The sequence below is a fragment of the Herpailurus yagouaroundi genome, unplaced genomic scaffold, assembly GCF_014898765.1.
Source record: "Herpailurus yagouaroundi ecotype Mexico unplaced genomic scaffold, PumYag 67700, whole genome shotgun sequence".
Classification (NCBI taxonomy): domain Eukaryota; kingdom Metazoa; phylum Chordata; class Mammalia; order Carnivora; family Felidae; genus Herpailurus; species Herpailurus yagouaroundi.
In genome coordinates this window covers 3821158-3843252 of record NW_024420499.1, presented here as the reverse complement: position 1 = coordinate 3843252, position 22095 = coordinate 3821158, and the positions used below count along the sequence as shown (strand labels likewise).

The following is a 22095-nucleotide window of genomic DNA, read 5'->3' as shown; positions in this document are numbered from 1 at the left end:
GCCCGTTCACATTCTTACCTGCACTATAATAGGAATGTCAGTGGTCCTTCTGTAGAAAATGGCCTGGGTGTCAAAAATGGCATGAACAGTATTCTTTTGGACGGGAGAACGGACTTCCTCCTTTCCACACTTGATGATCAAATATGGATTTACAGCTGGAAAAAGTGGCAGTTGCCTTTTAACAGAGTCGTTAAAGTTTTCTTTCTAGGTAGTCAAGAAAGTATTTCACTAGGACTTGTAGCATAGCATCTGGGTATCAGAATGACCTAGAACTTTTGCTCCTGATTCCCTTTTCTTTTCCATACTTTATGAAAGGGAGCATTGTGTAGACCTTGCCCAAAGAAGTTTACATCCCTTTCTCTGTCAAGGTTGACAGCCCTCCGGACTTCTCTAGACTGAATACCGCCGGAGACAATCATTTGTGACCATCTTTTCTAGCCATACATGCAATAAATGCAACCGAAGTTTGCTTCCCCAGACACCTCTGCCGTTCTTACTTTCATTGGCATACTTCTTCTCCAGGCCCTCAGCGCTGTGAACAGTGATCTGGGTAACCACCTTCGGGTAGCCACGAGCCAGGTTCCAGCAGGACATCTTGGGCATGTCCAGAGTCAGTTCCCTGGAACATCAAAAAGAAGATACGCCACTGATGATGAAGGCCCTCTGATGAGGAGACAGGCCTGCCAAAGCAGACATTGTTGCTGAAAGGCATGGAATGCTGAGTGACCCAGCCCATTCCTCCTCAGGCATAGCTTATATTTTATGAGTCTGTTTTGCTTTCCCCTCGCTTTAAGGACCAGCAGATAAAGATCAGAGTAGGCATGGCTGGGGTGAAAAGGTAGCTTTGGTGACCCAGCACTCGGAACACAGCACAGGAGCAGCGAGGAGTGCCAGCTGTTCGAGAGAATATAGAGTCAGCCGGAGAATGGAAGATAAGATATAAGTGGAAAAGCTTAGGTTAGAGGCCCGTTCCCCTTAAATGGCAGCTCAGAGCTCTGAAGCTCAGACCTCTCCTAAGGAATTTTTCATGGTTGTGAAAATAACCATTTTGAGAAATATTTCTACCGCCATCATTTCAGTGAAGTCTGACATGAACAAGTTGTCCTTTTGTGTGTCTGTACAGGAGGAGCAGGGTCAAGGAGGTTAGGATTGGAGGTAAAGCAGAAAATAGGAGTTTGCAGGGCTGGCCAAGGAAGCTGAACCTGAGCTGGACGGGCACTTCAGAGAAGATTCTCAGGAGAAACTCGCTGGTGCGGCCATGTTGGAACATGGTGGGGACAAGCACATAGTTGCCTTTCTTCAGGTACTTGCTCAGAAACACAGTGCGAGTGTCGATATAGGTGGAAGTCCCAGCACGCTCCTGGATGTACAGATGGTGGAGGCGGAATTTGCGGTTCATTTCCACCTGGAAATGAAACGGGATGAAAGGCTCCATTCTGCTCAGATCACAGTGTTTGTGTTAGGAGATCCTAGGTCCTCTGCTTTCCTTATCCTTGGACCTACCTTCAGTCCCCTAACTGCAGGCCATCCTAATTTCGACTCTGGTTGCCATCATTCTCTCTGCTTCTAATGCCCATTCTTACCTTGAAGAGCTCAAAGCCAATGATGTAGTTGTCAGGTCTTCCCATGCGGCGGTAAGTACGCAGGTCCTTCTGCTGCAGTGACATGATGACCTTGTGCCCATCCTCGGGCACAGTAAAGATGTACTAAAGGAAAGAGGCCACCAAGGAGCTTAGTTAGCACTTTCATTTCAGATGAGCCGGCTCAGATTTCAGGGAAGAAAACTCTATACACCGAGAAGTCGAGACTGGCGTGATTTTCTGGACTTTGCCATTGACCAGACAATGAGGCCTTGGATAATCCATAGACGTGCTAAGTGTAGGTCATATCTTTGGTCCTCCCTATGACATTCAGCATGGATTGAGAGACAACTTCATGCCTAGATCTTTGATGCCAAAGAAGGTATGCTTTGTTTTGATAAGTTCTCGGTAAGATCTTAGGCTTTTTTGTTTTGTTTTGTTTTGTTTTGCCCTTTGTTTTTAACAACTGCACACAGGAAAGTTCCAGAATCTATAAAGGCAAAAAGCACTTTTGTGTGACTTAACCTGACACTATAGCCACTCCCTTCAGCTAGCCTCCTATAGCTAGCCCAGATGTGTGGCTTGTGGAGGGGCTGGATCCACTCCCTTAGAGAGGTGATGCTTTGCAACCACCTCTCCAGGGAAGGCTGCAGACCTGTGCTAGAGACTTTGAAACCTCATCTGAGGGACCCACGGTGCCATTGGGAAGTAAAATTAAAAGGCATTTGAATGTTCACTCTGTCGCTGTCTTGGTGTTTCTTTCTGTCTCTGTCTATCTCCCACTCAGATCTTGTCGCTCCCTCCCTTTCACAAGAAACAGAAAATAAATTCAGAGCCATAGGCTCACAAGGACCCTGAAGATCAATCCTGTGCACTCTGCAGACAGCTAAGAGTGAAGCCGAAAGCCCATTTCTCCAGCTTGCTGTATGTGCCCGATATTTGAAACATCTCCGGGGCTGTACATGGAGATGAGGTAGAGGGCAATGGAAGCTTTCTTTTCTTTAAGGACAATCAAGAGGAAAGGAATGGGGAAATATATATGAGTTAAGTAAATCAGTCTATTAATCTAGTGTTCTTCAAATTGCGTGGCCAATGAGGCCCATGGAAAGAAAAGACACACCCATGTAAGGTGGCAATACAGCCAGAATTCTTGTCTCCTGTGGGTTACCTCTTCAGCACATTATGGGGTAAAACCATCAAGATTACTATAGATTCAGGCTTTGGATGTTAGGATTTTTTGCTTTGGGGCGTGCCTGGGCTTGAGGCCTAACGTATCCTCTGGAAGAGCATTGTAACAGAAGATTGATGGGATGGCCTCACTGACAGGGTAGTGATTCAAATCCTGGGCAAAATGACCAGGTTCTGGCTGAGAAAGGAGACACGTATAGTAAATCCACCCCCAAGAGAACAGTTGCGCAATAAGGAAATGAAAAAGAATTAAGAAAGCGTCCGGGAGCAGATCCTTTGTGTCCAATGAGGGACAATCACAAAAATCCATACTAAGCAGTACGGCCAGGAGAGCGGCAGCCAGAGAAGACTGCTCAGATTGAATAATGTTGCTGCAAATTGAAGAATTCATGTCAAAGAAATACTCCGAGGTGAGACCTGAGTTCCTATTGCCTTGCTAAGTTGGAGGCAAAGGAAAAAAAAAAAAAAATGGATTCACACCTGGGGATTCTGCAGGAAGGTATCACGGTTGTTATAGCAGCCTCCTGACCGGTTCATCAGGGGATCATCATCCACAGTCCAGCATCCCACCACCGATTCCAGCGCCTTGCGGCCAAAAATAGGGTTGTTCACATTGCGGCAGACATTCAGCTCATGAAAGTTGCGGCAAAAGTCCTCCAGGCTCATCCTGAATGGAAGGAAGGCAGGAAAGAAATGAAGATGGTACTTAATACCTCCCCTTGTAGTTCCATGTGGAGACCCAATTCCCTTAGCACAGAAAACCCCTCCTCACCAAAACTCTCCATCATCAGACATAACAAGCCCCAGGTTCTTGCGATCGGCCACAGTCAGTTGCTGCCACTCTTCAGAGCTAGAGGCAAATGAGCAAAGGGATAAGCCATCATTTTTGCCATTGACTTCGTACAGTAAACAGGATGCTAATGGACCAGAATGCATGGGGATCGGACCTGCTTTATTTCACCTCCGGCTGGGTCACAGACCCCACAAATGTCACTAAGCATTGACAGCACACTAGCAGTATGGAGGGATGGGGCGCGAGGACAAACTGTAGGGCTTTGGAGATGTGGCAGTCCAAGGGAAATGTCACTCACATTTCACTCCAGGGGCCGCTCCATTCCTGCCGTCCCAAGGGGTTCCTCAGGCGAACCATATACAGTTTCTCAGTGCTGAAGACTTCCACCAGTCTCTCCCCAAGACGGATCTTACGAATGTCAGTCATGGTGTAGGTATGGCCCTTCAGTAGGCCCCAGTCAGTTTCAACTTCTTGTTCCTCCTGGTTTGGAGACTGAGAGCCAAGAAAGATACATAAGGCCACAAGAATTGGGAGACCCAAGGCCTGGCTCCTCCTCTTCCTTGATTGGTTTACCCCAGCGGGGTTAAAGCTAGTTCTCCCTATGTGGATAGAAATTTTATCCAGATATCTTGACTTGGCACAAAGCAAGTGAAAGAAAGGAAATACAGAATTTAATATAACAACTCAGTTAAGCAATTCAGATTGAAAGTACCCACAGTGGTACATTGACATGAGCAGCTTTAAATTTTGGTGGGGCTGGTTTATTCCATGAGCAAACAGCTATAACCTCACCTGCAGGGGCAGAGGCAGAAGGAAGAATTTAGCAGAGGCTATTTACACCAGCTCAGAAGCTGCATTGGCCCCCAGTGGGATGGTTGGTGCAAAAGCATACAAGGTTAAAGCTGTACGGTCTCTGCTCCAGGACTCAAAGTGTACTGTTAATTTTCTGAGTTCTGCAATGTCTTTTCCTGAGTCTCGGGGGTAAGGGTGACATTACCTACTCAGTTTTGTAGAGTGAGCAAAGAATAGTTGTTTTGGGGTGACAACAAACCTCAATGGAGCAACAGATCAGTCCTCCTTTGGTAAATGTTTTGTAAAGTTCCCCAAACAGCTTATACTTCTCCTCAACAAGCTCAGTGTATCTTCCCTTCTGCATGTCAACAGTTTCAGCCAACGTGCCAGTAAAGTCCACAATGATATCAGTGGTGGTCAGACCATCGAGGGCTTCATAACAACCAAGCAGCCTGGGGGCAAATACGCAAGGTTATCTTTGTAAATTTACTTTTCCACGTGAAGGGTATCTTGTTCCCAAGAATTAGAACAGTCCCTGCCCAGCCAGCCTTTACCAGCTGGCTTTTCTCTAGGTATGGAAATGAGAGGTATTTTGAGATTATAGGCAGCGATTTCTAGGCTTAGGCTGGGTTGAACAAGGACAGTCCACGAAGAAACTTCTTTCTCCAGGTAAATATTAGAGAAGGAGAGAATTTGAGGCTACAATGCCATCTGATCTGCAGAATAGCCGCAGGAAGGGGCACCTAGGAGCAGGGAGGGTTTTTAATGGAAACCAGCACAGCTCATTTGTCTATCATCCAGGATTTCTGAGAGCCAGTCCCATGCCCAAAGCAATGCCCTGGATCTGACTGATGTCCTGCCCAGTGTAAACTCAGGGGCTGGGCTGGCAGAGCATGAGCTCCCAAGGACAAATGTGGCGTTCCTCTCCTCGTGTGCCCTGAGTGGTCAACCCCCTCCTTACTTTGCATAAGCCTTTTCCAGTAGAGCATTCCAAAACTCATTCATGGAAGTGGAGAAGGAGAAAACCAGATCCCCATTGATGGTGGGCAACAGGTCATCAATCACCACCTCAGTCCATTCTCCGAAATGCCAGAAACGAAAGCGAAATATTCCAGCATATTTATCTAGTTTCCGAGGGTCCCATTCCTGCTCCTTATGGTTGGGAATTGTCTGGAAACATAAAAACATTCATACAACTCTTATTCACCACACGATATCCAACAACTGAGATTGCAGTTGACTTCTGGCAAATGTATATGGCAACAGGAAGCACATCAAATACATTGGGTTTGGGTCTAGGTTGGGAGGTCCAAGGTTGGGCATTTTTTCCCACAGCTTTCGCTTCCCTAGTTCAGTTTTGCCGAGGATAGCATTACCATGCCTGAATGCACACAGGATAACTGGGGGGGAGCCAGGTAGGGGTTGAATTGTTTCCCATAGATAATCTCAAACTCGATCATGAGATACTGTCCACACAAACATATTCACAGTGGCATGTTTAACCACCTAAAAGACAAAAATCAATGAAACTACAAGGCCCAGTGTTTAAAGGCCCATCCTAGAGACTTCATGCAGATTCTATCGAATACAGATTTTATTCACACCTTGAATAAAATTATCTTTAGGAAATTCTCTTTTTTATATGCAATTACAAATTACTCTTCTAAAATTATTTTTTTTTTGAAGAAAAATCAAGTCAACACTCCACTGTCTTCAACTCTACCTAAATGCCAAAGGAAATTTTCTATTCGATAATTTATTAGAACTGTTTCAAGGAACTATTTCCATCTTTCTTGTCTTTTCTGTTACCCATATCTGTGATCTCCTGGCCCCTGCTGGTACTCTATAACTCCATTTGGTACAGAGAAGACAAGTGTGCAGAGCTACTAAGTCAAAGTACTGCCAGTGACAGAAGATCAACTCTTGTGTGACAAAACCAAAAGAGCAATTTTAATGGTAAGAATCTAGGTGAGTATAGAGGCAGTCACTGTAAAATTTGTTCAATTTCCTGTATTTATAAAAAACCCTAATAATAAATGGAGAGAAGTCATGTAGTTAATATCTTCGACTTCAGGAATTGAACAATCTAAAAAACTTATGACCTGATGTTTCCCCAAATTACTAAAGAAGACAAGAAGGTGGGAACTGAGTGAAGTCTCACAAGAGGGGGGGATACCTTTGTCCAGTGAGACTCCTGAACAGCCAAACAGGAAAACGCAGAGACCATCGGCTTGTGCCCCAGTCTCCCTTGGATTAGCTGGTGGTTGCTGATGTTGCCCACAATCAGACGGGGGTCATCACAGATGTCCTGTGGATAAAATCATTGGTTCTGAGAATGTGGAAAGGGTTTCCCGAGGGTCAATGTGAGCTGAGGGAGGCAGGACAGACTTCAAAGAAGAGCTTGGGTTAAAGATAGTGACTAGGATTTCCATTAGTGGGATAAAGTGAAGGTCGGCACGGGACTAGGCGTGGTGAGGAAAAGTCCAAAGCAGATCATCTAGCCACAGGAAAAGGGTTATGTGGGGAATAACAGGAGAAATGGGAGGAGGGGACACGTGGAGACAGGTTGAGATGTGCTGGCCGGGACCCTCAGAGCTAGCATTGAAATTTGGAAGAGTTTTCACTCTAGCAGGGAGCTTCTGAATGGAACTAGAGATTAGCACATTGCATTCTGCTCCCATTTGTCAGGATGAAATTTCCTGAAGCACCTGTTCTCCCTCTCTGGGAAAATGAATTAGGAGACCTTACACAGAAAGCCCTCTCCCAACGTAAAGCGAAGGCAACAGCAGTCTCCATGGCAACTAGATTTTTCCACGTCTGTGGGAAAAGAGCGTCTGCTGGAGTGTTCCTGTGAGGATGTTCTGAGGGAAGCTAGACAGAGTGGGGGAAACATTTGTTTGGGGTGTATGTGTGTCTCTTTCCCCAACATGTCAACAGCTGTGCCTTTCCCACTGTGAGTGGGAAAATGAGACCCAAATACGACAACTACAACACAACGTCTGAGGGCACATCAGAATTATCTGCAAAGTGTAATCAGTGTCTAAAGGAAAGATCCCCAATGTTTCCCTGGTGGTAAACAGAATAGATTGAATAGCAGTGGCAACACTCGAGATGAAGCTTTGGGGATGACTAGAGTTAGGTAGTTGGACAAGGGAGAGGTATGGAGGCATAATGAATAGAGAGACCAGCATAGACAAAGGCATAGCCGCATACATAACATCGTATAATTGAAGACATGATTGTGTGACTCAGAGAATCAGCACTTGCAGAGTTCAAAGGCAGGAAATACCAATGAAGTCTTGAGTAGCTGGAGAAAGCTTCGTGGAGGAGGCCGTTGGCCGGTACCTTGACATTCTGCTTACCCAGCAGAAATAAATCCTCGTCTCAAATGGAAAGAAAATCTAGACATACATCCTTTTAAAATTTATTAAATAGAGACAGCTATATTTTTCTGCTTCTCAAACCTCTTTTTTAAATGGACATAATTCTCCTTGATGAAGGGTCTGGTCTACAGAATGAAACATTCCATATATTCTTTAAAAGCCAAAATAACTCTGGAAAGGAATAAGCATTCTAGGCAGGGACAAATCCAAACTGAAGATTAATTGGGCATCCCTCTGCCAAAAGGAGAGGGTTAGGTGGGTTTTCAGTTTTGGATTTTCTGGTCACTTTTTTTTTAGACACATACCTAGTGTCTCATCATTACTTTTTTGTCTTAGAAGACTTCTATCTTAATATTTTTTTATGGGGTGGAGGTTGGCTGTTTTTTCACTTATTGAGAATAAAGCAGGTGTGTTGGGTATTGAATTAGGCCCTGATACTCTTTCTCTCCTAATTGTCTCTTTGCCCTTTCTAAGATGAAACTAAACACAGTTTTCTTTTGTGGGTCAAGTGTTACCATTTGATTTGGAGCAAGACATCAAGTTATCCAATGATTTCTTGAGTTTAGATGACACATAGAATTGTTGCTTAGCATGGAAAAACAATAAAGTGAACACTGACATAAGGAAAAGTGTCCTTTTAGATTATTAAGGCAAATGATTTGCTGGTTTTACGTAAAGTTATTAGTGGTTGGAGTTACATTACAGTGTCTTGGATTTCCATAAGGCTCTCATTTCACAGCAGGGATCCAGGCTCAGCCAACACTTTTGGCATGCCAACTTTTATTCAAGATCTAAAGGGTCATGTAAATGAACAAATACATGTAAACAGAACTCAAATTGAGGAACTGGGTAATTATTCTCCTATAGATCTAAGCTGAGTGTGGTCATTGTGTGTGTGTGTGTGTGTGTGTGTGTGTGTAGCTGTATGTAATCACAAAAGAATATACATTTGGGCCCAAGATTCTGTATCTTCTATTTCCTCTTATAAACTGGCCCACGTTTTACTTCACCACTGTTCATACATGATGGATAGCCATTTAACAATGGGTTTTAAAACCTGATAAATTAACAGGCCATTGACTGTCAAAGCTGAAAGAAATTTTAGGGACTATTTATTCAATTTGCTTATTTTACAAAGGAGAAAACAGGCTCAGAGAAAGGCAGCAACTTGCCCCCCACCGGGTGTGCAGCTAGTTTAGTAGGAGACCTAGGATTAAAGTTTTAGGTTCTTCGAAAGCACGTATAATTTGAGAAGGAAACTCAAGACCTCAGCTGGCCCATCCATTTGCCTTTAGGTTAATGGATGTCCACCACAAAAAAGGTAATGTTGTGCAGCTCTTCAGGGACAGAGCTGCAACCACCTGTATCAGTCATCCATCCCAGTGTTTCATGCCTCTTTCCTTAACGCTCACCTAAAAGCTCTTCGTTGTTCTGGAAGACTTGCTTAAGTTATATCTTAGCTTTTGGTTCCAGGCTAAATATCACCAACGGGCTTTAAACTCCTCAATTTAATCAACTAAATGTGAACCAATCTCTTATGTGTGTCAGCACCGTGATATGAAACATGGGTGAAAATCTTTATTATGCCACATCCTCTACCTTTTTAAGGAAGTCAGAGACTAGAAAGGGGCTAAAGAGGTAAAAAGGGTAAAGGGTAACAAGCCACTGCAAGTCAAAGAGCCAAACGGACTTTTTGGCGACACACTTGAAAATAATGAAGTGGCTGCTGATTGACTTTTCCCATAGTTTTGGACAACAGGGTGTCTTCCTGTTGGGAGTAGGGAAGTAAGGCTGGAGAAAATTTTCTGTAGCTCAGAGCACAGATATAGAGTACAGATGGGACATTTCAGCCTGAGCTCTGCTAGAGTGGTAAGGAATGGAGTTGGGGAGAGGTCACGGCTCACATATTCACATATTTGGGTGGCTTGAGAGGGAGGGGAGATGCTGGGCCCCTAATGGCTCCCAGCTGTGTTGGCACAGTTGCTGTGATCCTTGAACTGGGCTGTTTGTCAAGGCAAAATAATTTCTTAGGGGGAAACACACACAACTAGGAAGTTGGACACCAAGAGTAAAGCCAGGAATGGTCTCTGCCTATCCCCATTCCTGCGCCAAAGCCTTCCATAAGCAAAACAGCTTCTCCAGGAAATATGTTCTCTTAGCTGAGCCCTGAGAGAACTTCCCATTGCTCTTAGCTCATGTCCCTTCACATAGACCTCTGGAAGATTGGGGGAAGGGAGACATACAATTACAAGCCTTGGAGCCCTACACACATCATTCTATGTGACTCCCTTTGCACCCACAGCATCCACATCTTTCGCAATTTTTTTACACAGGTGAAAATTGATGTCCCAGGCAAACCTCAAGAACCACAGCAAAATGAAAGGATGCCTAGAAAACCAGCAACCAGAAAAGTGGAGGCGTTTTCCAGAGTACTCCATGAAGTCTTGGAGTACTGATGGGATGGGGGCATGGACAGCTACAAGTGAGGCCGGCCCTGCAGTCGATACATTATGACTAAAGTCCAGCACTCTAAGTGGTTCTAGAAGGCTCAGGGCTGCCGTAGAAACTGAAGAACCATCTCCAAGCGGGGCATTTGTAGGTAGACCTGGACTTGGGGACCAATGTTGGACGAGGCTCTCAAGGAGTCCACTTTACCTGCTGGAGAATTTTACTTTTGTGTGAAGATTTTGTCATCAGTAAAATATTCACTTCCTTCCTAGCCCCTCTGAGGGAAATTCAGTATGAAGTCTGAGAATTAAGATCTTCAGCCTACCTTTCACTTCCAACCTACGCAACCAAGTCACTGCCTAGTTATCTTCTTACTTGAACCTTCATAGTTCTGGTAGGAGACTCCAGACATAAATCTCAAACTGCTTTATTGGGAAGAATTCACATATCCATGCAATGGACTTCTGTATAGCCACAGAAGGGACAAATTGATTACCTGCTGCCACATGAATGACCCTTGAAAATGTTATGCAAAACAAGAGAAACCAGCTATTTTTATGCTTCTGTCTTAAGTCAAATGTCTAGAATTGGGTGAATCTAGATAGAAACTAAAAGGAGATTATTGACTACTTTTAATGGAGGGGGGGGAAGTTTGCTCATTGCAAATGTGTACGAAGGGTCTTATTGGGATGATGTGTCTGTGCTAAAACTGGATTGTGGTGATGTCTTCACAACTTTGTGAATTTACTAAAAATCATTGCATCGTACAATTAGAGCAGGTAAATTTTATAGTATATAAATTGTACTTTGATAAAGCTGTTGAAACGGGGAATTTAAAATAAACAGGAAAGTAAAGTAAACAGTAAAGAGAATGGGCCGATTCAACTCTCTTCAACTGTGTCAACAGTGGAAAACATTAGGACTAATCAGGTTGGGGGACATGATCTCTGGGAAGAACAATAAATTTTTGAACAGCCTAGGCTGAAACTACTATATAGAGGTGTCACATTCAGTGGGAAGCTGGAAACTTCTATTAGCACCGAGAAAAGTATTTCCTCTTTACTGTTTCCTCACAGGCAATCCATCACCAAGGCCTGTGTATTCTTCTAATATCTTCCCTTCATCAAACTTTCCCTTCCATTCCTACCACTTTGGCTTTTATCCAGAACCCCGTCACCCTCCTCCCATCCAGTGTAGTGAAATGGCCCTTGGGGAGGGTATTCCTAGTGGAAGGACCTGGGCAATGGTAATGGTAGTAGAGACCAAACTCAAAACTCTACCAGAGCTGACAGGAGATCTTGTGCAGGTGCCCTCACTTCCCCCACAGCTGGCTGTGCAAACCCCCATGAGGGCTTGCTCCACTTTAGTCAGGGATTAGATGTGTCTGACTCTAAGACACTATTGTAGCTGGGTATGAGTCAGTCAGGAAAAAAGCCAGAGGCGGATAGGAGGGGAGAGTGGCTGGAGAGAGCTGGAGAAGAGATTTTTTTATGGGAATTTGGCAGCCAAATTTCGGCCTCAAAATTTTACCTGAAGCCTTGCGATCGGTATAAGCCTCTAAGTCAGTATAAGTCAGTAAAACTTAGAATTTACTGAGACTACATACGTTGACACACCAGAAGGGCAGGAAAGTTCAGGAGTACTTGTCTCAAGCAATATACCGTTGTACCCCAGGAAGCTAGGACAATAGCTGCAGCCATTGGGCCAAAGAAGGAGTTAAGGAGAAGGATTTTTCTATGGAGGGTACAGGCAGATGAGCTGGCCCTGAATAACTGCAAAACATTCCCATAATCCCCGTCTATCTAAAGTGGCTCCTTAGGGCACAGCAAGGAAGTGGCAAGTGGGAAGAAGGGGAACTCAATCCTACCCTGGGACTCTGGGAGCTTGGCTGAAGTCATTTTGGTTCAACTAGCAGTGGAGTTTGCAGGCATGAAGGCTGATAAAGGCAGAAGCTTTTCAGCATGGGAAAGGAAAGCAACGGAAAACCATCAGGTTAATCACGCTTCTTCCATTTTAAAGACTTCAGAAAATGAAGCCTGGTTGAGGATGAGGCTGTGTGGCATGCCAAGGGACAAGATGTCTGAAAGCTTCCTTGCAAACCAGGATCTCAGCCTTGCCAATGAAGCGGGTGAGGCCAACGACCCATCTGGTCTTCCTGAGCCAACTCGGAGAGGCCCAGGGCTGTCTCTCAGCTTTCCTGATGGGAGGCCAGAGAACTTTGACGTGGTTCTTGACCACAGGCTTGGCCTCCACTCTGGCTGGAAAGGAATCCACAGCTTTTTGAGGAGGCTCAGACGGTGGTCCAGAACCTTGTTTTTCCCTTACTTCCCACAGGAGGCCCCTTCCCCAACCATTCCAATCTATGCGGATCTTCCCCTTCTTCAAAACCCTATAGGATTTACTGTCTGCATGCCTGAAAATAGCATGTCTTATATCGGGCATTAATTTATTATTTAACTCTTTGATAGCTCAATATCCATCTCTCCAACTGGAATGGGAGTGCCTCACCCCAGGCTGTGTCCGTAAATTGCCCAGAGGCTGAACAGAGTAGGTCAATAAATGTTTCTCAAGACTCTCCCTTTGGGCTGAAGACTAAACACACAGTGTGCTCTCAAAAGGGAGAGTATGGATCAGTTAACTGATCATATTAGTCAATTAATTGGCATCAACCCAATGAGAAGGAATGTGAGAATTGACTGGTTGGAAGCTACCTATTTTAGCAAGAGAGGAGACACAAACAAGCCTGTCTCCCTGAAATAGCAGCATGGTAGTGTGAAAACCAGCTTTGCAGTCAAACCTGGATTAAAATCCCAGGGTGTCAGGGGTCTGACCCCAGGCAAATTATTACCATCTCTCTGAAACCCAGTTTCCCCATCAATAAAACGGGCATCATATTTACCTTTATTTTTCAAGCCAGAAAAAAACAGAATGACATTAAAGAAATATGTGAGATACCCACCTTGCCCAGCCATGACAAATAAAGATGAGGTGAAAAACAAAATGTACAGAAAACTCCAAACACAGTCTCTAGGCCCATAGTAGGCATGACATAGATGCTGATTCCTTTTTCTTTCCCATCCCAATTCACCCTCTCTTTCTGCTATCCCCTCACCCTGGAAGGAGTGGGGAGAGGCAAGATGGACTATTGCCATGGTTATTAAGTTCTTTCCTTCCTTGCTAATCCATCTAGGGTTCAATCCACAGATTTGGAAGAAGAAGGCACAGGACAAAAGACTGAGCCAAGACCGAGGAGGAAACCTGTGCCTAAAGACCGGCCAGTACAGGAAGCACTGTCAGCTTGGTTCACGTCTGGGAAATGGCTTCACGTTCGCCTGTGATTTTGCCGCCCATTGGGTCTCCTCCTATCTCCTCCAGGACCTGTCCCTCATCAATCATTCCTTCTCGCTTCTGTGTCTTCAACCTCTTCTTTACTGTTTCCTCCTTGGCCAAGAAGTATGTTCAAGTCTGTCCTATTTTAAAAAGACCTCCCGCCACCCCCCGGAAAACCTCCTTCAATTATCTGCCTCCCTTTGAGCTACTTCCGCCCCATCAATCTCCTTCCTTTCATATCCAAGCATCAAAACTGAGAGGTGCGCCTCATTATCATCATTTGTTCATAAGAGTGGCTTTCAGCAACACAGCTCTATTTTCTCCGTGCATTTCTGGAAAATGAAACAAAACAAAACTTACCTCTCTGCATACCGAATTAGTGGCTAGTGAGTTCTGCTCATGTTTCCCAGATTTTTATTGCAGGTCAGTGCACTCAACCACTGGAGGCACAGAAAGTCAAGAGGAGCGTAGTCTTCCTTCCGATGGAGAGAACTTCTCCAAGTCTCCCTCTCAATGGCTATCATACTTGGTGGGCAAAACCTGAGACATGTCCTTTGAGTCATATAGAAAAAACAAGAGCCTTGAAGTGACCAATGTATCTTGGCACCACCTGGTGGCAACCTACATAAACTGAAGTAGGTCTTGTGAGAAGTCCATTTAGGAATTGAAGCTGTGAAAATGGCGACTAAAACGTTGCGGGTAAAAGGCTTGCTCACTGAAGAAAGCAAACCTCGAGTGCACAAAAAGATACGTCAATGCATGGAATCAGAGCGTTGTTGGGGATATTGTGAAGGCCCAAGAATCTGCATTTCATAACAGCCCTCTGGGGCCTATATCTCTGGGGTCACCCACTTCGGGAAGGGGCTCAGGTGTAATATCTTTCTTCCAGTGATAATGCCCTTTAGATTGAGGGCAAGGTTGCCATTCATTCTCCAGATTCCGTCATCCTATCGTTTCATACACTGAGATCCCACTCATGCAGGGCTTGCAACGAGGTCCTGAGACTTACTTTAGAGACACAATATACAGCTGTTCCACAGAGAACCATAGTAACTATTAAGAGATGGTAAAAGACCTACACTCCTACTTGGATCCCACTTCGCTAATTGTGAGGGAATCTAGATGATGGTATGCAAAGAGCAGCAAAGAAGTCTCCTTCCCCCAGTGCAAATTTCATCTTGTCCTCGTTAGAGTTCATTTCATTTATGCTCCTCGCATAAGGAGTTTTCGTCCTCACAGGTCAGAGATTATCTTGAGGTTGCTATGATAGGTAACTTGGTCAAGAGACAAGAGTATAATTGCTTTTTGAGTTATGACATTTACTAAAGTGAAGTCCTGAAAGCACGCAAGCGTGGCATTTGTTGTTGTTTATTTTTTTATTTCCTTTAAAATAACTAAATCTGACCAAATTTGACTGAAATTCAACATTCCTCAAGCTGGAGCCAGAAACACAGATCCATAAAACTTAGCATTTTAAAGCTGTCTCCTAAATTGCTTTCCGTATAGTAGGCTGTGTAAGAGAAATAGTGGACCAGGCAGAGTTATGATGAAAGAGATCAAGAAGGAGATAGAAAGTAAAACAACAACAACAACAACAACAAACAAAAAACAAAAAACAAAACAACACCACCAAACAGCAACAACAAAAACCACCAAGTTACCTGGGGACGTTTCCACACCACTTTCCCGGGAAGCAGGCGGTTGTAGAAAAGTGAATCGTTCTCAGGCAGAAAGGTTGGGTCACAGAAGAGTCTTCCATCTTTGATACATTCCTGCTTCAGTTCCTGGTACTTCTGGTTTTTGAAGAGCTTCAGAGGAGGACCCATAGTGCCGAGCTACGTCTACAAAGAGAAAAAAGTGTAGTCATTGGAGAAAGAAATTCTTACGTCTGTTAAAGATCACCTGAGATTAGACCAACAGTAGCCATCCCAGGGACTTATTCCTGGAGCTAGGCACTTGGAGCTTGGCTTTAAGAAAAGTGAACATTTCTATAGAAAGTAGGGTCCAGACTCTGCAACCAATTAGCTTAGCATGGGGCTTTGGCTTGGGCGCCTAAAACATTTTGGAGCCTCAGTATCTTCATTTGCCAAATGGGACAATATAAGCCGTAACAATATTATCCAAGAAATAGATAATAAATGTTACGATTGCTAGTTAAAAGTAAGTCATTATAATTTAAAGGGCAACTTTCCGTTTTAGTTGGCAGAGAGGAGTTTAAAGCAAAGGACAATTCTAAATTTGAAAATAAAAGGAGAAAGTTGTTTTACTATATTCAGAATAATTTGGCGCCCTGAAGGGCCACACACTTTGTGCTTGTGGGGAGAAGCAGCCTCTTTCACTTCTAAAGAGCCCCTTTACACAATTCCTTCCCTTTTATCATTTAAAGAGCTTTGCATTTTTTATTACTGGCCAGGAAGGCTAATGCAAGCAACAGAGCTCAGCAGATGGCCTCCAAAGACAAGGAAAGATAGAAAGATTGTGTGTGTGTCTTTCTTCTTCAAAGTGTAATGTGCAATCATTTGCCCGCCTTAAAAAGCGGACTCTGAAATTCAATTACACTGATTTGATGGACTATAGATTCTTATCCCATGGCAATACACTGTTGCTTTCTTTTCTTTAAAAAAAAAAAAAAATCTCACATGGCTAAATAAAGAATATAGGGGCTCTTCAAGCAATGTCTGAGTGCCCCACGCTCAAATGTCCCTAACAACTGGTTTTTATGAGGATAATTTGAAAGGCAACTTTGATTTAAATAGCTTTGGGGTGATAATAGGGTTCTCAATGCCTTTGCGTGATCCACAAAGACAGATTTGTAATGATTTTAATGATTCTCTCTTGACAGTCAATGGTTAATAAGAGGAGGGTTGTGAAATTTACATGATGCCAATCATTTCAAAAATATATTTTAAGGACAAAATAGATTTTATCTATATTTCATGATTACATGAGGGTGGAAACAAGAAAATCTGATTAAGGTCAGAGGATCTGCTGAAAAGTGGACAAAGTTTGAAAAAAAAACCTACTTAGCACTTTAAAGAGTGTCTGTGTAGGTACCACAGCTCCAAATCCAGTTGATAAAGAGGAAGCCACAATTTTATAAAAGGTGAAATATTAATCAGACTTCTCTACTACCTCATTTCATGTCCTTTCAGTATTACATTGAGATGCCTTACCGGTAAAGCTGTTTTCCTATTTGAAAACCATAAAAAAATTGAATTCGATGTTATTGGCAAACGACAATACATATAGACAAACTTACCTTTTCTCTGGGTCCAAGCCATAAGAAGCTGAAAATAACTATAGTTGTTTGTTTGTTTGTTTGTTTGTTTATATAGCCTTATTTATTGACAATTGCTTTTCGCATTGAAGGCTACGGGACCCGGCAAAATACCAAAACGCCTTTAGTCATCAGATTTAAGTGTGTTCACATATTTTAAATATTGAAGTGTATCTCATTGTATTTAAAATCATGAGTAGTATCAGTAATAGTTTTCCATTAAGCAGCATCAGAGCCAATCTGAACGTATGCCCAGTCTCCTTTCTGGAGTCTGTTACAAATGGACCCTAATTTTCACGTGCGCTCGAACTTACAACAAACACTACTGTGCCTCTTGCTTTCCCTGGAAGGTTTGGTGGACCGCCAGAGGCTGGGGATTGTAAATGGAGGATAGTCTGGGGCAATTAGGGTATTTAGTTTGCCAGAACCTCCGAGGCCTTGAACATTTGGGATAAATGGTTATTTCCTGTTCTTGGGAAGGCCCTCTGCCCCCAACGGTCTCCCTTGCTACTCAGCCAAATGACAAGGCAGGCAGGACCCTGCAAAAGAAATCCCTGTTATATAAGGACAGCCCCGTCTCCAGACAGAAGCAGCATCAATTGAAAGGAAAATCAGGTTTGATTTGAAAAACCAGTATGATCCCCGTAGACTCTTTCAGAGGCAGCATATACAGTTGATGTGGATAGGTCAAGCCTTCTGGGTGAGGGCACCTGCATTTTGGGGGTGCAGGGTAAATCAGGAATAGCAGGCTATCAGCTTGCAATTTGACAGGATTTCGTTAGAATAAAATTATAGTCCCAAGTCCCATTGGACTTGTAGAGTAGAGTTGAGCCCCATTTCTGACTAGGTAACAGGAGAAATGTGTTCCATTGCTGCGACCTTGGTTTCTTTGTGCCTCAATATTCTCATCAGGGGAGTGGGGCTATCTATCCTGCCCTCCTTATACTGTGGCTGTACCTAATGAGATGGTTAATGTAAAAGTATTTTGACTAAGTAGAAGGGGCTCCATAAATGCAGGACACGCATTGTAAGTGCTCTCATTGGCTGGCACAGAACTGGGCACACAACCATTGTCCAGGAAATATTTGTTGAACGGATGGATGTCTTACGTAGGCAATGAACGTTTGCATGGCAATTTATCATTTGAAATGTGCATTTCGGCTCATGGTCTCTTCATGGCAGCCATGTTTAGTAGATATTATCTGTGCCCCTCATGTTGTATCTGCAGAAATGGCAGCTCAGAGAAGGGGCAGCTAGAAACCGGCAAAGCTGACTCAAACCCGGGTTTGTGTAATGCCTGATTTAGCGTGCAGATTTCCATCACACCACACTGCTCCTTTTGGTCACTGCCTCCTTAAAGGCGGGATTTTTTTTTTTTTTTAAGCTCAAATGAGGAAAACCCTCCAAAGAAAACATGATGCCTAACTTTGAGGCATTCTGCCTAGAATTTATTGCCATGGTAGATATTGAAAAGGGTCTTTATTTCCACGGTTTGATGATCATGGGAGAATCTGAACCCTTCCCATCTGAGGGTTCATTAGTGAAGTCTGGGGAAAAAAAAAAACTTTTGGAAACCCAGAAATTTGTAAGTTGGGTTTGTCATAAACATAAACTCGCCCCGTCAGAGCTCAGGAGAGTGGGGAAGGGAATGCTCCTTCTTGGTTATCTTGCTGCACCCAACTGTGAAGACGAGAGGGCCTTTAGGTTAAAGACCGCATATTAAGAAAGTCAGTAAACAGAATCAAAGCTAGGGCTTTAGGCGTCAACCAAAGGGAGCCTCTGGCTAACAAAGGGAATGTGCACGTCGTCTAAGATGAGGGACCCTGGGTGTCCCGGGGTGGGGGTAGTATCATGGGTGGTTGGCTGAAGCAGAGTGTGGGGTTTTGCACAGAGATAGTGGTCTTAGGCAGTACTATTTCAATTAGGACCCACTGCCTAGAGATGGAGTATGAAGAAGTCTGTGTGGACACAGGCAAGTGGGAGGGGTGGATCCAGAGGATGGAAAGTTGGGAATCGCCAAGGGAAGTCGAGGGAGCCTGCCACGTAGAACACAAGGCTGCAGCTAGGAGCTTTTGCTACTCACTGGCCTGGAAATCGTGGGGAGCTGGGCAAACTCTTAAGAAGAAAATCACTTGTTCTCCACCTGTGGGTCAGCCTTCACATGGAAACCAGATTTGGCTCTAAAGCTTGAAATCTGCCTCAGTCTCTTAAAGAGAACCGTTCTCTGATAGAGGAAATCCCGTCTGCAGTTTACAAACTGCTTTAGATTGGGGTGAGTGGGAGAGATCATGGCTCTGGAGGTGTTATCCCTGGCTGTTTTTTTCCCCTGCTGCCACCCTCCCACTGCCCCCGTCCCCACCGGCCCCAGTGTCCCCCCTTGTGCTGTACTTGAAGTGAAATGGGAGATCATAGCAATTAGGAATTTGCAGAGCAAATTGAATGTGGAAGACCTAGCTAGTGACCAAGCTAGATCTATGGACACGCATCTACCAGGGAACATACGGCTGATCAAACGCATATTGGCGGCCAGACATCCCGGGGCCTGAACGGGACCATACAAGTCCTCTGATCCACCTTTATTTAGGACACATGTACTCAATCCAGAGAGAGAAGACGGTTCAAAGAAACTCAAAGAAAAAAGAGCGCACAATTTCCTTTCATTCCATCGAGGAAACACTTTATCAAAACATACAAAACAATTCAGAATCATGAAAGGCAAACAAGGAGTCAGCAGATCCGGGATCAAGTCCCACACGCCACCCTTTAGTGTCGGCAACATCTCTGTCCCTCAGTTTCCCCATGAGCACAACGGAAATACGATGGCTGCCCCGGGCGCCTCAGAGTGTTATTGGGGGAATCTAATGAAATTAAGCATGTGAGCTGTTTTCGCTGTTGAAACAGTGCTTAATTTCATTAGATTCCCCCAATAACACTCTGAGGCGCCCGGGGCAGCCATCGTATTTCCGTTGTGCTCATGGGGAAACTGAGGGACAGAGATGTTGCCGACACTAAATGGCAGTAGTATTAGAAAACATTCATCGTTAGCAAATTACATCTCTTTTCTGTCCTTAGTGGAAAATGAGATTTGATCACCTGCCTCAACTAAGACACTCATCGACATTTAAAAGACCAGTATAAAATGGCCCCTCTGCCATTCAGTACGCACTCTCTCTTCCACCCCTCCTTTTTGGCTGGCTTGCCCCGCTACCCACTTTCCCCCCCTCGTGGATGAAAAAGCGCATCCTATAAGTCTAATTTTACAGCCTTGCGAGAATCGAATTCCAATTTTTGTAGAATGTTACACTGGAAGGACTCTTAGAAATCACTTCGCCCAACTTGCTTTTACAGGAAGGTGAAAACTCGGGCCCAAGGTTACACAGTTTACACACCTCCTGCTTTTTAGAATCCTCTCTGTCTTCTTGCAAGAATGCACTTAGGAGTTTTGTGCGCAAATTGTCATAAGGTGAGATGATTTCAAATCAAGGCTAATCAAAGAAATACTGTTTGGGGGTCACAAAGAGACTTTTTCTGCGTTTAATTTAGGAACTGAAACACCCAAGGATGTGGAAAGACTTTTTTTAACCTATTCCTGACAACACAAGTGTTTAGACTTTTCCCTAGCCTGCTAGGGACTCTATAAGGATAACTAAAGAATACTATTCCAATTCCAAGTATTCACAGGCGCGCGCGCGCACACACACACGTACACGCTCGTGCACACAAACAGCCAGAGGAAAGAAAGAGTTAATTAGCAGTCCGCCCTCCACCCACCCAAAGAATCTTTTTTTTTTAATTCCCCCAACCATAAAACGTCCTCACTTTCACAACAAAGATTCGCAAATGAGACATTAGCCACCTTTCAATAAAACATTAATACAAATCACAATGCGTCATCCTGAAGCCAGAGGTGACTGTCAGGATGTTAGAATTTGTTTAATTTCCCCATGTGTTTCTAACCAAACTTCAAGCTCCAAAGCCTCGGAACCAATCGCAATTGCAATACTCTGAACCTTTTCGTTTTTCTGCCCTGCCCTCTCAGCCCACTCTGGTCAAGGAGCCCAGTTAAGCCCCTAGCTGCAAATCAAAGTTTAAACTAAAGCCAAAGTCAGAGAAGAATAAAACCAGGCCGGCCACGGGCTGATAATGAAATAGCCAAGATCAACCTGTCACCAGGGCAGGAGGACCCCCGGCTGTGCAGACAGGATAGCCACTCCCTCTGCTGCAAAAGCACACAGCCTGTGCACCCCACTTCCAAGGGCTTTTAAAGACCTTTTGTGCATAGTGTAGATCCAAGCTCATGCCTGCAGTTCAATAATTTGCCCACAGCTGGGGGTCAGCAGAAGCTAGAGGGAAGCACGGTCAGCCTGGTTTCTCCCCCTCACACCTCTCTCCCAGGTTTATTCTTCCTTATCAGGAAAACCACGCCACACCACGCACGCGTGCGCGCGCACACACCCCCCCCCCCCCCCCACACACACACAACTGACCAGATATCACCAGAAAAATCTCATCGCCAGGCAACCACAATCACCCCCACACACCTACTCGATTCCGACAAATCCGAAAATGGTAGCTGCAGAGTTCGATGAACTCTAAAGTTCAAGTTTCTTCACCTCTTTCAAAAGACTCCAAGTCACCAGCAGATAAAACTGCAGGGCGAGTTTGCAAATGCCCTCGCTGCTCACCTGAGTTATCCCAGGAGCCCTGCTGCTGCTGCTGCCGCTGCTCTTGGCCAGGTAACCCCTACCAAGTCTGTTCAGTCAGTGCGGCTGAACAAAGATTCTGGCTTTCTTAACCTGAAAACTATTTGGGCTGTACCAAGCTCTGCTCACAGGGGGAGGTGCCTTGCAGAAACTTCAGGAGCCTTTGCCCCGCCTAGCAGTCAGAAACTGATCCTGAGTCATGAGGAAAATCTGGAAAGCGCCCCTGCCAGATGTGCAGACGGGATGCCCACTCCAGATCCACCCGCCAGCAAATTGGAAAACTCAGGAAGCCACGTTTGAAAGCTCTCTCTGTTCCAAGGAGACATAGGACTTTCAGGGAGGGGTCTGATAGATTTCTGACTTTTCTGTTCCCGGGGTTAATAGTGCAGATGTGGACATTACTCAAGAGAGGACAGGGAGAGAAAAATCTTGAAGGGTCGACAAAGTTCTTGAGGGCTAGGCTGCAGATGTCTCACAGCGATGGGGGCTCCGGGCAGTGAATGGGAGAGAAAGTGGAGCTACTGGGGCACGGGAAAAGAACAGATTGCTTTGGGAAGCAACAGGTCACATTTGGCCAAGGGCAGAGAGAAGGGAGCATTAA

The 22095-nt window shown here is 44.5% G+C and overlaps 1 protein-coding gene across 2 annotated transcripts in view; it reads right to left on the bottom strand.

Annotated features, from left to right (window-relative positions):
• CAPN6 (calpain 6) overlaps positions 1–21605 on the bottom strand; it is a 23845-nt gene extending 2240 nt beyond the window's left edge. The window contains exons 1-12 of one of the 2 annotated variants that reach the window (XM_040468380.1): positions 21477–21605; positions 15176–15355; positions 6530–6661; positions 5315–5523; positions 4613–4805; positions 3860–4053; positions 3541–3618; positions 3249–3435; positions 1584–1706; positions 1203–1405; positions 498–619; positions 19–155 (exon numbers count right to left, since the gene is read on the bottom strand). In XM_040468380.1, coding sequence (XP_040324314.1) covers positions 19–155; positions 498–619; positions 1203–1405; positions 1584–1706; positions 3249–3435; positions 3541–3618; positions 3860–4053; positions 4613–4805; positions 5315–5523; positions 6530–6661; positions 15176–15340 — 1743 coding nt within the window. In that variant the 5' untranslated portion in view covers positions 15341–15355; positions 21477–21605. Of the gene's footprint in view, positions 1–18; positions 156–497; positions 620–1202; positions 1406–1583; positions 1707–3248; positions 3436–3540; positions 3619–3859; positions 4054–4612; positions 4806–5314; positions 5524–6529; positions 6662–15175; positions 15356–21476 lie in introns of those variants that run through there. The other variant, XM_040468381.1, reaches the window with a different exon arrangement.
• Positions 21606–22095: the final 490 nt, after the last annotated feature.